At 30.9% G+C, this 13,684-nt stretch overlaps 1 protein-coding gene across 1 annotated transcript; it reads right to left on the reverse strand.

Annotated features, from left to right (window-relative positions):
* Positions 1–2,691: 2,691 nt before the first annotated feature.
* LOC145326651 (uncharacterized) lies at positions 2,692–9,511 on the reverse strand. The gene is made up of 5 exons (XM_080170019.1): positions 9,409–9,511; positions 8,244–8,409; positions 7,796–7,927; positions 5,417–5,575; positions 2,692–2,828 (listed from the first exon to the last, which is right to left on the reverse strand). The coding sequence occupies exons 2-5, from the start codon at positions 8,389–8,391 to the stop codon at positions 2,692–2,694; spliced, it is 576 nt and encodes a 191-aa protein (XP_080026145.1). The 5' UTR covers positions 8,392–8,409; positions 9,409–9,511.
* Between the last annotated feature and the right edge of the window lie 4,173 nt (positions 9,512–13,684).

Below are 13,684 nucleotides of genomic sequence, written 5' to 3' on the forward strand. Positions count from 1 at the left end.
AAAACTGCAGGGGTAGCCCATTTAGAATACTAATATGCCGGATAGTTCCATGTGCTACATATTATGTGGATTAGATTATTTATTCATAGTAGTAATAAAAATGGAGGGAGATGACTAGTGGCGAAGGCAAAACTTTACTTAAAAAATTGTATAGGAAGATAATTTAATTTTTCTTTGGTTAATTGCAATGATAAAGTCTAAAACTTTTAATCTTTAAAAGTTATTTTGAATATTAAAAGTAATAATAAGATAAAAAATTTATATTCGAATAATTAGTATTTTTTTTTAACAAAACTAAATTTTAAAAATAAGTCCCTCTCTATTCAAAATGAAATAAAACATAATATTTTTCTAAAATTGTAAATGATGTTTATTGCCCTAAACAATACAAAATAAAACTATAATCATATAATAAACAAGGGTAACAATATTCTGCAACGGGAGCATTATCAACACAATAATTCAGAGCTGAATTAAAATTAAAATTGTATACTTCTAACAGAATTAATTTTAGATTACAACCTAACTCTATAAAAACTAATGTATTTTAGCTCTTACTTATATCTACAAAAAACATCAGATCAATTTTAGAAAAGTCTTACTACTCTATACATTAAAAAAAACTAAAAGGTCGCACACACTTACAATTTTGAGCTATCTATTGAATGACAAAAAGATTGTTTAAGAACAAGAATCATAACATCCCAAAACATTTTAAAAATGTAACAAAAACCAGAAAGGGAGGGGACAGGCCGTTTATTAGTCCCATAAGTTTTATAATAACGATTTCTTATTCGTTGGCTTAACAACAATTGGGACTTTTATTAAATTTAAAATTTTTAATTGGTTTATTCAAAAAGTGGAGTGTTTAAAAGTTTGAAGCACTAATCTACATAAGTGGTAATTTTGGGGGTGTACATATCATTGTCTCATCACTTTAGATGCCTGTACAAAAATAATCTTTAATAAATTCAATAGAGACAAAAAGAATACAAAAATAAAACTGTTTAAATAAAAATTATTAAAAAGCGTGGTGTAATTTATTAGATGACTGTAGACACACAAACATTTGTTTCATATAGAGAATATTCGCTAGTAAAAAAACTGGCCCTTTTTATTTTTATGCGTCCATGCATTTGAGAGTTTGACTACTGATAACAAACAAGGAACTTTGCTATGTTTCTCTAAAATACATAAAAATTTTATGAAATAAAAGCAAACTTATTTTTCAAATCAGGGTATAAGAGGTTGATAATTCTATTGTTAAGAGAGTACATTACTACCAGAGGCGTGCAGAAGGGGGATGTGGTGGAGTTAAAAAGGGTAACAAACTTTTCGGGTGCACATCGAACACCCCCCTGACAAAACCCTATGCAGTATGCACGCTCATACGGATCACTATATCAATAATTTATCGATGGTCTATTAATTACATTATTTCTTATTGGCTGATTGCTTGTGGTTTTTAAATACAATTTTCAAAAAAAGCGCTGTTTTGAAAGAACACCATTTTTTGGTCCCCTTACAGAAACGGCAACATTGCACATTAGTGAAAAAGTTGGTGTGCAATAGTTTTCGCAAATGCATGGAAATGTTTTCATATTATCCATGGAAAAAGGGGAAATTGGATCTTAAAGAAAAATGGTTCTTTTATCGAATTATGATTGGTTTGTTCCTAACTAGTAGCATCCTTACTTTTTGAACAAAAAATTTAATCTGTGGGAAATTTGGGGTTAATTTCTTTTATATCCATTGAGAATGCAAATCATTTTATCTCTTAATAGTAATAGACAATAGTTAAATCAAGGGAAAAAGTTGCAAAATCTATGACTCCTGACAATTTGATTATGTGTGGAAGTGATGTTACTACGAAAAGAATTAGACATCTTTGCAAATATTTAGAGCAATGGGGGTAACCATCAGGTATAAGACAATGAATTATAAATTATTCTTCACTCAATTCTGTAATTACTCTTTGGGATTAATGGTTTACATAAATGATTAATTTTATTTTGCCTGTTTCTTATAATGTCTACAATGTCTAAATGCCATTACAACCTATGAGAGACTTTGTTTTTGTCTAGGTAAGGTTTTATGCCAATTAACATGATGAATGCGATTACTTGTCCCTGTGCTTTTTTTTGTGCTACCGTTTTTCGCAAGCTATCAGTTTTAAGGTTAGCAATAAATCATATTCATATGAATATGTGTGTACAAAACAAAACAAAACAAAATGACACCATCCATTTATAGCGATGATAAATAAGAAAAATTAATTTACTAAAATAACTATTAAATACCTATAAATTTAACCTCCTGCCCTCTCCCTCTCTTGCTTTTAAATTTTGAACAAAAATAACATGTTTATAATCCTACAGGGTCCTATCCCTACGGAGTACTATCCCTCTTTTAACCCGTACTTAAACTAACCTAAACTAAAATAACATGTTTATTTATTTTTAAACCGCCAGTGAATTTCAAATGATATGCTTATTAATTATAAAAATCTTTACAAAAAATCAAAGACAATTCTAGATCTTGAAGTAAATAGACTGTCAGAATGTTTTTTTATTCTAGAAAATGTTTCTGCTATTAATGCTGCTTTATTGTGTGTTTCTTTATACAGAATGTTTCTGTTATAATAAAAGAAAATTTTTTACAAATAGATAGAAGATAGTTAGATTGGTGATTTCAAATTGCCTGATAGGATCCGGAAGGTCCAAAGTTCCAAGGGGACTGAGTGCCGCCAGCTGGCAGCTGATGGCGGCCAAATCCAGGTAGAGGTGATGGCGGTGGAGGGGGGTGTGTTTGCCCCGCGAAATGGTTTCCTAAAAACATAAATATTTTAAAGGTTTTGAAAGTTATGACATTGGAAGATTTGATTGTTCTTTATATCTCTGAAATGGAAAGATAGTTTTTAACGGAAAGGGAATACAAACTTAGAGCTCTTATACATATTTGCTTTTTAAAAGCCAACAGCAGAAATTATACAATTCTAAATATCTGGTCAAAATCGCATGAAACCAGATATGTTAAAATGTTGCTATGTCAAGCACCTAATAGCAAGAAAGGGAGAATGTCTTCGTGTATAAACAGGCACATCAAACTGACATGCACAGGTAGGACCTCTAGATAGGGTATTGCAATCAAACAGTTGCAACCCTTACAAGAAATAGCCAATTTAGGGATTAAATGGATGAGGAGGCTGTGGGCGCTGTCGCTATTGGAAAATAAACTAAGATGGAATGCAAATAAAAATGTGAACATGACATAAATGTGGCCAGATATTGCATATATTTAAACTACCCTACACAAATATTCCAAAATGGGATTCCTAACTTACTCACTACAGTGGTGACCAAAACTAACTGATAAATCTATTTTTTCAATTTTGACTTAGTTGAAAGTCATATTTAGGTGTGTTTACAAGAACGTCCAAGCTTTCTACTTTTTTGGAATTAGGGGGGGGGGGGGGTGGGGGGGTAAAATGGTTTCCAAAGTTCTACCGGATATTTCCCTTATTAGACCAAATCTGTCCTAATTGTTTTTCAAAAAATAAATAAGAAAAATGTTTTTTTTTTCATTCTTAGCTCTTAGCGTTGAAAATTAGGTATTTTGGTTGTTTTGAAATACCGCAGGGCGGGGTATACATATGTTACTGAATTACTAAAAAGGTGGGGCTTAAAAATGGTGAAAATTCAAATAAAGTGCAATACTACTTCTCTGTTTCTTTATCATTCTTCATTCTTAAAGATATCTCTCTCTCTCTCTCTCTCTCTCTCTCTTTCTCTCTCTCAGTTTTCCTTTGTTTAAAAATGAAAATTATGGTATTCCTTTTTATGTTTTTTTGATAAGATCAAGTAAAAATCCTTTCATTAGTAGAAGCAAAGCAACAAAATAATAAGGGCTTGTCAGAACATCCGTTAGACTGTCTGACTACCTCTTAATAATTAAAATCCTATAAATATCTAAGTGGTCTAGAATCTAGAATATTTAAGCACTTTATACTCTACATTATCTACGCAGTCTAAACTCTAGAGTTTTTAAGAAGTTTAGACTTAGCATTACATTCTTAACTCTACAGTTTGGACGCAGTTTCTCTCTATGGTATTTAAACTTCCTCTATAGACTCAACAGTATCTACGCAGTCTTGAATCTATAGCAGCGATACATTAAAGACTATTCAATATCTACAGGGTCATTGATTTATGACACGTTTTTTATGGTAATTTTGGACCAGAACCGTTCTTGTTCTCATAACTTTAAAAAAAGGAAAATCTAATTATGCAAAAAGAGTTGAAAATTTGAATTTGATGAGCTTTAATTATGCAAAAAAAAGAAATTTCATAAAAAAACAAATATTCAAAAAAGAGTTTTTACGATTTTAACTCATCTGTGTAGGCTGTTTGATATATCCTAAATGTACATATATTCTAGGTCTAAATATTTGATTTTCTAATTATAAAATAAGAAGTAAAAACCCCGCCCATTCGAAAGAGATTTTTAATGTTAAGGGACAGAGAAAGAGATTTTATGAAGTGTAAAGCTGTAATAGATGCTTACTTAATTTTTCTCTTTTAAAATTTATGTTCCAAAAGTACAAAAACAGGGACAATTTTGTTCAATAGTGCAAGAGTTGTTTAAAGGGGGAGTTAACCCATCAATCCCCAACCCCACCCCTCTTTTTCACCAAATCATAAAATATGAACCATTAAGAATTTTGGAGTGTTTAGATATTATAATAGTCGCATGCGCAGAGAATAATTACCAAATTTTCAACGACATTCGTATATTTGAAGTTTACATCGCATCATAGTGCTAGAGTAGCTGCGCTACCGAAAACAGAAGTTGCATTTATCGCCAAGTTAATCTGAATTTAACGAGTTAAATTTCACATTTTGACGTAGGATTCATTGTTTGGTTAAACAGCGTAGCTGCGCTACATGTATCATGTGAAAGTTCGTTGGTTGCTCGTTTATTTACCATTAAGGAAAAAAAAGTGTTGTATAGAGTTAGGTGGGAAAGGGGTTCCTTTAAGGGATATAAAGGGATAAGACAAAGGCCGAAATATTGATGTACATCCCTATGACAACACACTAAATTATCCCTTTTGTAGATTAAAATTAGTGGTTGAAATGTTTTAACAATCAACTTAATAAACAAACCAATCAAAATTCAGTAAAATGTTCAGCAAACGAATAAGAAAACGTTATTGTAAAAATTATACTTATTTATTTGTTACTTTTCAAAAATTCTACACTCGTTATATTACAAATCATGATTTATATTTTTTTGTTATTAAGTAAAGAAAGGATAGATTTGGTTGAGTTTAAAGGCACTCCTTGGAAAAAGGTTACATTTCTTTGAATTATGATTTTTTCTTTTTGTACCATCTATCTAGTTATTGTCTATTTACCTGGTCTAACTGGGGGCTGGCTGTTGCCAAAAGGTAGCTGGAGGGGTGGAGGTCCCCCACTAGTTTTCCTCTTGACTGGATTGCCAAACTGATGGTTGGTAGGACTCCCCCCGAAGGTGGTTCCAAAAAGGGTTATGGACCCGTGTGGTAAGTCTATACCTAAACATATACGATACAGAATTTATATATTAGCTATCAATAAAAGGAATCTAGCATAAACTATTTAAAATTAAAATGTAAATTTATGTTAAGTATAGAATGACGGTTGCAAACGTTAAAGGAAACGTTATTGACTGCCTTATGGACAAACCAAAGTTGCAGTCTTAACAGAGTAGCTGCGCTACTAAAACTGCATATTTAGCATTTTACATAATTATTGTTATGATATTTAAATAATGTAAATCTTTTAACTTAATTTTTTATGTGGTTTGAGTTTTGCAAAAATTTGTTTTTGAAAGGTCGTGATAAAATTAAAATTGTGCAGCTTTTCTATTACTAAGGTTAATGTGTACGTTAATATGACGTTGTAAGATTGGAAGATTTACTTGATTCCCTGTTTATTGATTATAATTAGAAAATTAGATTAATTAATTTGCAATTCATAGAAAAATATAATTTATCATAGCAATAGCTCATCTAACCCTTATAACTTTCCTTTTATGTTCATAGTATTCTGTTATTGCTGGGCTAATTTTGAATATAATTGTATTAGTAATGAAAAAGATATAAAAAAATGGCTTTTCATTAAATGTTAAAGCTTATTTTTGTAATTAAAATACCTAAGCGTCGCATTTTTTCTCAAAAATCTTTTTTCAAAATGCCTTTGTTTAATAAATAAATATGTTCACTAGTAAAAACCCCCTAAAAAATATATAAGAATAATGGATCATAAGCACTTTACCATTATAATTAAAAAACAACAGTTGAAGCAACTCTGTAGGAAAGAAAAGGATTACTTTACGTTATTGAACTTAACAACCCATAAGTTATAGAGTAGCTTCGCTATAAATTATTTGCCGTTGTGTAATAAAGTATCTTTTGGAATGTCAGAGATGTGCATGGATTCAGGGATAAGACAATGAACAAAAAATTGTCATCTTTTGTGTTACGTTGGGTTTTAAATATTATGGGAAAAGAATGCTTTCAATTTGAGCAGGGAGGAAGGGGACATTGGACTGTAAATTACAACAGTACTCAAAGTTTTGAAGACATCGTTTTACTCGTTGTTTAAATACTTTTGTTGAATATTGATTGGTTGGTTCCAAACCCTTTTTCAATCAAAAGTTTTTTCTTCAAAAGGGGTAATTTGTATATCATTATGAGGATTTAAATCAATTAAGCGTCCATTATTTCTTCCCTTAATATTTTTGAATGGGAGGAAAAATTAACTTAATTGCCATTGTCACCTCCTTCCCCCCTGGAGCTTTCAGATTATGATGACATTTTGATCCTTAAGATCTTACTGCATTTAGATCTACAGATATAAACTAGGACAGTTAGGTTCATAATAATCAACTGATATTCATTCTCAGTGATGATAAACAAAATAACCCCTATTGAAGATTAAACTTAAAAAAACATTTGGACAGTACTAGTTCAAACAAAAATTCAGTAAAAGTACCCAATGTTTTTGAGCCAAAGAATAAAAAACATGGTTATAAATTTTAGGTACCTGTGTAATTTACAGTCCAATGTACCCTGCCTACCAGCAAAAACTTTTATACTTTTTAACATACTTTTATACTTTTTAACATACTAATCTAATCTAATCTTTAATTGTTAAAAAAAAGTTGGAAAACATAATTTTGTTAGAGATGCTTCGCATCAAATAAAAATACTGTTCTTAGAGACATTTAAAAGTCAAATAAAATTTATACATTTAAAAGTAAAAGCAGTAACATCCCTCTAATCAACCAGTGGATCACATAACTATTGAAACTTAACCTAGCCTAATCCAGGTATATCAACAGATAAGAAAATGGATATATAATTGATATTATATCTTTTGTACCTTTAATTTATTGGTTGAAAAGTTTGAACACTGCTAATAAGGAACTAATCCATAAGGTAACCCAAAGTTTTGACCAATCATAAGTAAGTTTTCTTATGGAGGGTTATTATTACTGACCCAATACCGATTGAAGGGATCTTCTTTAAAAAGCTTTATGAAAATAAAAATAATTAAACTTAACAAGGTATCTTCAAAACATTTTTTGAAGTTCGATCCTTTTTGCATTTAAAAAAATATTATGTACTTTTCATTTTCTAAAGTCAGTCTCATAGAATTTTTAACATTATTCCATTTTTGTTAAATATATTTTTACATTTAAACAAAAAATAAAGTATTGTTATAAAAAAGAGATGCTCATAAAAGCTTACCTAGAAAAGAATCTGGCTCTTGTAAAGAGACGGGTAGGTTACAGAGTAGAATAACAATGGATAACAAAATTGTAGAGATGCTGCGCATAGTTCTACTTCTGGAACGGGAAAATATATTCTGTCTATCACATCCTGGGTATCAAAGAAAATTTTGTATTATAAAAGTAACTAGTTGTCATTCTGTCTGTCTGTCTGTGTTTGTGTATCTAAAGAGATGGATCTAGACCAATATGGTTCTCCTTTAAAGTGAAGCAGGTACTAGGAAAGTAAATCAATATTTTGGGGAGGATACATTCACCTTCTCAAGATAAGTGAACCTTGAAAAAAATTCAATCCCTTTCCAACTGGGTGAACTTAACTCCATCCGGCCTTTTCTTGAATGCCCCCAGAGGCCTCAGCCGCTAGTTAAATATATTTAATTTATTATCTTAAACTTAAGTTTCTTTGCCTAATGATTTTAAAGAAATTTGAGTAGAGTTTGACTCCTGGCTGCTAGTTGAACGTATTGGCCGCTGGCCAGCTAATGTGTATTCTGGCAGCTGACTACTGCTGCTTGAGCCGGCTGACTTCGTCAGCAGGCTGCGCCGACCCTTCATGTTGATCGGCAAGCTCACCTGAAAAGTAAAAAATATATTAAACAAAGTGCTTGTAGAGAAGATTCTCTTTTAATTTCATATTTTTTATTGACAAACATGTAGCTCATATTTCTGGTGGGGGGAGGAGAGATATTAAAAAGAAGATTCAAATTGTTAACAGTTATTGTCAATAAATCATAATATATGACATTCTTAATAAGATATGCTATTTGAATGTAAGCAATTCGTTGTTCGAATCGTTAAACAACTCCATCAAAATAAAAATATCATTTTATATTATTTACTTACCGGTGGTAGATATACATATCAAATATAGAGTAGCTATGCTACTAAAAGTACATCATAAATTGAAATTATTTTATCCTTTATTATATACCTATTCATGTATCCCTAATTACTACCCAAATAGAAAGTAATTAGACGCGTATTATGGCAATTAGGTAAAATTGTTGGCAAGCCAAAAGAATTTGCTTTTAGCTAGTTGCCAATAAAATTTCGGTGATATCCCTCAAAGTGCATGTTCCTTATTTTTGTATAATTGAAAATATTGGGAGGTGGAGGGGGGGGGGGAATTAGTTTTTTTTTCACTATACCTAATTCCTGCGGAGGCTCCTAACCCTGCGGTGCTACCCAGTAACTAATGTAAACTAACCTAACCTGACCAAATTTACTCATTTTTATTTTTTAATTGAGGTGGGGGGGGGGGGGGTTCAGTGCTTGACGAGGGACTTTGAGGGAAAATGCCAAAAATTGGTTTGTATGGAAAACAATTACAATTATATCTATTTTAAGGACAATACACTCTGTCATATAAAAACAAGAGCATTTTTTTTATTTGATCTTTGATTTTTATTTACCAGCGAGATTAAGACAATCATTCAATCTCCAAACATTACCAAAGACACAATTTTACATTTAACAATTAGAGGTGCTTGGTTATATTCCTTTTTTTATAACCAATTATCAATATTATCAATTTATAGAAAATAATTTCAAATGTATAAAAATCAAACTAACTTAATAACTTATTTCAACAATCAACCTAAAAATTCAAAATCACTAAACTTTTTTATCACAAACTCATTAGCAAACACGCCCTTACAGTTTGGCGCCAGTGTTGTAACTGAATATGTTGGTCTTATTGTGACAGGCAGGAAAGCATATATATATTTAGGACTTGTTGTGTGGAAAATGCAATTTTTATCTGGTATTTAATCACTGAATTATCAATCAGCTAGGGCAGGTTGGTTGGTGGTAAAGTGACCAAACAGGAACAAAAAAATGAGGACAATTCTTTACCTCTAAGCTCCTTCCTTGGTGCTCATACGATGCAGCAAAGGTTTCTTGTCTTTATATCATTACATCATTTGAATAAACTTTTATAAAAGAGAAGTTTTGCTATAAATAGAGTCTGTACGTTTGATTTGTATAATTGTCAAAGAAAAAAGCGCTGCATTTCGATTGTCAAAAAATATTAATAAGGGATTATTAATAGAAACATATATTACTTTGAAGCCGGCTGTGAAAAAAAGTGGCTTCGAAAATGAGAGAATATATGCTATTAAGTAAAATTTCTTAGCATTTATATAGTAAAACTCCATATATAAATTTAAAGCCGGCTGCAAGATTTTTGGAACTTTTGGTGATTTTTTCACATATATATTTCAATAAATTCCTTTGATTAATTACCATTCTCAGATTTCGAGGAAAATAAATTTTTTTTTAAATAAGGGAAAATCAATAAAAATAAATTTTTCAAATTATTAAGTTAAAAAATCACTAAACTTGTCATGATCGCTTCTAGTTTGGTTGTTTACCTAAAATGACTTTTTGAACCATAAAACCTAACTTTCTTGTTTATTGACCAATTTCAACCAATATTTTTTTATTTCACCTGGAAATTCATTGGAGATTCCAAATCTGATATCGTATTTTACCTAAAATGACTATTTGAACCATTAAATCCAACTTTCTTGTTTATTGACCAATTTCAACCATTTTTTTCCTTTCACCAGGAAATTCATTGAAGATTACAAATCTAATATCGTAGTTTACCCAAAATGACTATTTGAACCATTAAATCCAACTTTCTTGTTTATTAGCCAATTTCAACAAATTTTTTTTTCCTTTCACATGGAAATTCATTGGAGATTACAAATCTGATATCGTAGTTTACCCAAAATGACTATTTGAACCATTAAATCCAACTTTCTTGTTTATTAGCCAATTTCAACAAAAAAAATTTCCTTTCACATGGCAATTCATTAGAGATTACAAATCTGATATCGTAGTTTACCTAAAATGACTCCCTGAACCACTAAACCCTACTTCTTTGTTTATGGACTGATTTCAACCATTTTTTTTCTTTTACCTGGAAATACATTGGAGATTACAAATCTGATATCGTAGTTTACCTAGATTGACTCTCTGAACCACTAAACTCAACTTCCTTGTTTATGAACACAGTAATAGTGTCTGACTGATTATGACGTAACAAAAAAATTAGCCAATGAGAGGCCACTATAAATTTTACCATTGGTCAATAACGGCCTCTCATTGGCTATTTTTTTTGTTACGTCATAATCAGTCAGACACTATTACTGTGTTCCTTGTTTATGGACTGATTTCAACAAATAAAAATTTCTTTCACCAAGAAAATCATTGACGATTCTAATTCTGATATCATAGTTTACCTAAAATGATTTTCGAAACCACTTAATAAAATTTCCTTTTTTTTTGGACTAATTTCAAGGATAGGTTAGGTTAGGTGAAGATAAGATTTACCACGCAGTGTTAGGAAAGAGGTTTGGTTAGTGCCCCGTAGAGTTAACCCCTCCATGTAGGGGCTATAAATAAGAAAAATTACCATTTTGGACAAAGAATGTTGTCATCCTTGTTTAAAAATAACTGACCCTTCCCTTCTTTCTTTTGTTAAATTAGGACAGTCATGCCAATAAAAGCGAAGCTAAAAAAATCAGGTTGCCTAACAAACAACATTTTTGTATTTTTAGCAGGAAAGCTACTGTATAAATCCAAAACTCAATCTCCAACGTGATTTTTTCTCGGCTCCTATTCCAAAAAACAAGGACAATGGCAGACCAAACGAACATTAACACTTGTAGAGGCCAGACCTGAATATTCAGATCATAAATGTATAAAAGTCAATGCATAATTGCAAGTATTTTTTTAAAAACTACTTAAATACAGGAAAATGTTTAAGTAATTAAGTAATAATTAAACTAAAAGAAGTCAAAAACCCGCCTTAAAAAAAAGAAGAATGTAAATATGTTTAGTAAAGAATTTGTTCAATGCTTTGATTAATTGCTTAACAGTTACTTGGGGTGTAGGTTGTAAAAAGATGTCACTTAATTCCCAAGAGGGTAACTTTTAAAAGATTTTTTTCTCAAAAGATATCCATGGATATAGAGAAGAGTAAATGGACAAGGAATAATTGCATAATATTTAGTAACTTGAATATATTTACATTCTTCATAATATAACCTAATTGGCATCTCATTTAACTCTTAACCGACGGGTCCCTTGTCCCACCTTAATCGGTCATTGGGGGGGGGGGGGTTGAATGCCCCCCCCCATTATCTCAGTTCATTTCAGACCCACAGTACGTCAAAGTCAAATTTTGCTTCCTTCACCCTTTTATTTAACAACCTTTGTTTTAAATATTATAATTACTTTATTTACATTGCTATAAATCTCCCCTTTTCTCTTTTTATTGCTTATCATTTTTTCCCTGAAAAAATAAACCCTTTCCACTAAAAATCCTCAGAAAAAATCTGTTAAAAAATACAAATTACAATTTTCTTGGGGCAAATACAAATATGTAGTAGCAAAGCTTACTGTTGACTTTTTTCATTGATATAAACAGAATAAAAATCTAATGTTAATGGGCAGGCAGTTTTTAAAAGCGAAGCTTTTCTATAATTAGGTTCGGTCCGTCCGTCCGTCTTTTTTCGTTAAGTTAGGCATGTTAGAATTGTCCTATCGATTTCAAACTGTGTATGGTGATTTCTTTAGTAGTTAGGTACGATCTAGAAAGCGTAGCAACTCTATAATCATTACCAAAAATGTCCGTATGTTCATTTTAAACATGTTGATTTTTTAAAAGTGAAGCTTTTCTACATTTTTGGTCAGTCCGTCCTTCCGTAACGGATAGCTTTTTTTCATTAATTTAGGCATGTTAGAATTGTCCTATCGATTTCAAACTTTGCATGGTGATTTTTGTAGTAGTTAGGTACGATCTAGAAAGCGTAGCAACTCTATAATCATTACCAAAATATCCGTACGTTCATGTTGATATCTTAACAACTTTTTTAACAACAAATTTTTATGTGATCTAATTATCCGATTGATCTGATTTTTTGTATACTAATTCCTGGCACAACAAAGTACAATATTATAAGCGAAGCAACTCTATAATTAAGTCCTAAAAATGTAAGTATGTCCATAAACAGAAGTTTTGCAACAAATTTACGTATTATTTTGTCAAAACTTATCGTTTTAAAACATACAGGTTTTTCACTGTTTTTAAAAACATTTTTGTATGATATAATTATTGAAATATACATGTTAGAATTATCTTATCGATTTTAAACTTTGCATGGCGATTCCTGTAGTAGTTAAGTACGATTTAGAAAGCAACTCTATGCTCGTTACCAGAATGTCCGTACGTCCATTTTAAACATGTAGATTTTTTAACATTTTTAACAACAATTTTTTATGTGATAAAATCATCCGATTAATCTAATTTTTGAATTACTGGTGCCTATTACAATAAGGTACAATATTTTGAGCGAAGCATCTTTATAATCAAGTCTAAAAAATGTCAGTATGTCCTTAAACAGAAGTTTTGTAACAAATTTAGGTATAATTTTGTCAAAACTTATATATTAATATTTTGTATATTCAGTTCTGACACTCTACAAGAGGTAATGTTCGTCTATCATACCGTTTCAGAGTTTCGCTTTTATGAATGTTGTCATCCTTGTTCATTAAATATTAATGTGTTGGGATTCATATATCCCAATCCAATAGATTCAAATCAATTCGTAAAAATTAGTAAAACCAACTTTGATGTCAAATAACATATCTTAACCCCTTACAGTCGGGCCCCTTGCCGCACTTTAATCAGTCGGGGGGGGGGGGGGGAGGGGGCGTTCAACGTCCCCCCCCCTATTATCTCAGTTCCTATTAGAGCTAGAGGGGTAAAAATTTTTGTGCAAGTCCCCTGTGTTATGATGAATTTTAAGATGTTTAAGTCAAAAAAATATTTTTGCTC

This window comes from Acartia tonsa, chromosome 8, assembly GCF_053477335.1.
Source record: "Acartia tonsa isolate MP-2025a chromosome 8, ASM5347733v1, whole genome shotgun sequence".
NCBI classification, from domain to species: Eukaryota; Metazoa; Arthropoda; class Copepoda; order Calanoida; family Acartiidae; genus Acartia; species Acartia tonsa.

Coding starts and splice junctions, on each gene's coding strand:
- LOC145326651 (XM_080170019.1), bottom strand. CDS start 8,391: ATGAAGGGTCGGCGCAGCCTGCTGACGAAGTCAGCCGGCTCAAGCAGC. Junction 5,576..7,795: donor AGAGCCAGATTCTTTTCTAG/GTAAGCTTTTAT, acceptor GTATATGTTTAG/GTATAGACTTACCACACGGG. Junction 2,829..5,416: donor CCAGCCCCCAGTTAGACCAG/GTAAATAGACAA, acceptor TTATGTTTTTAG/GAAACCATTTCGCGGGGCAA.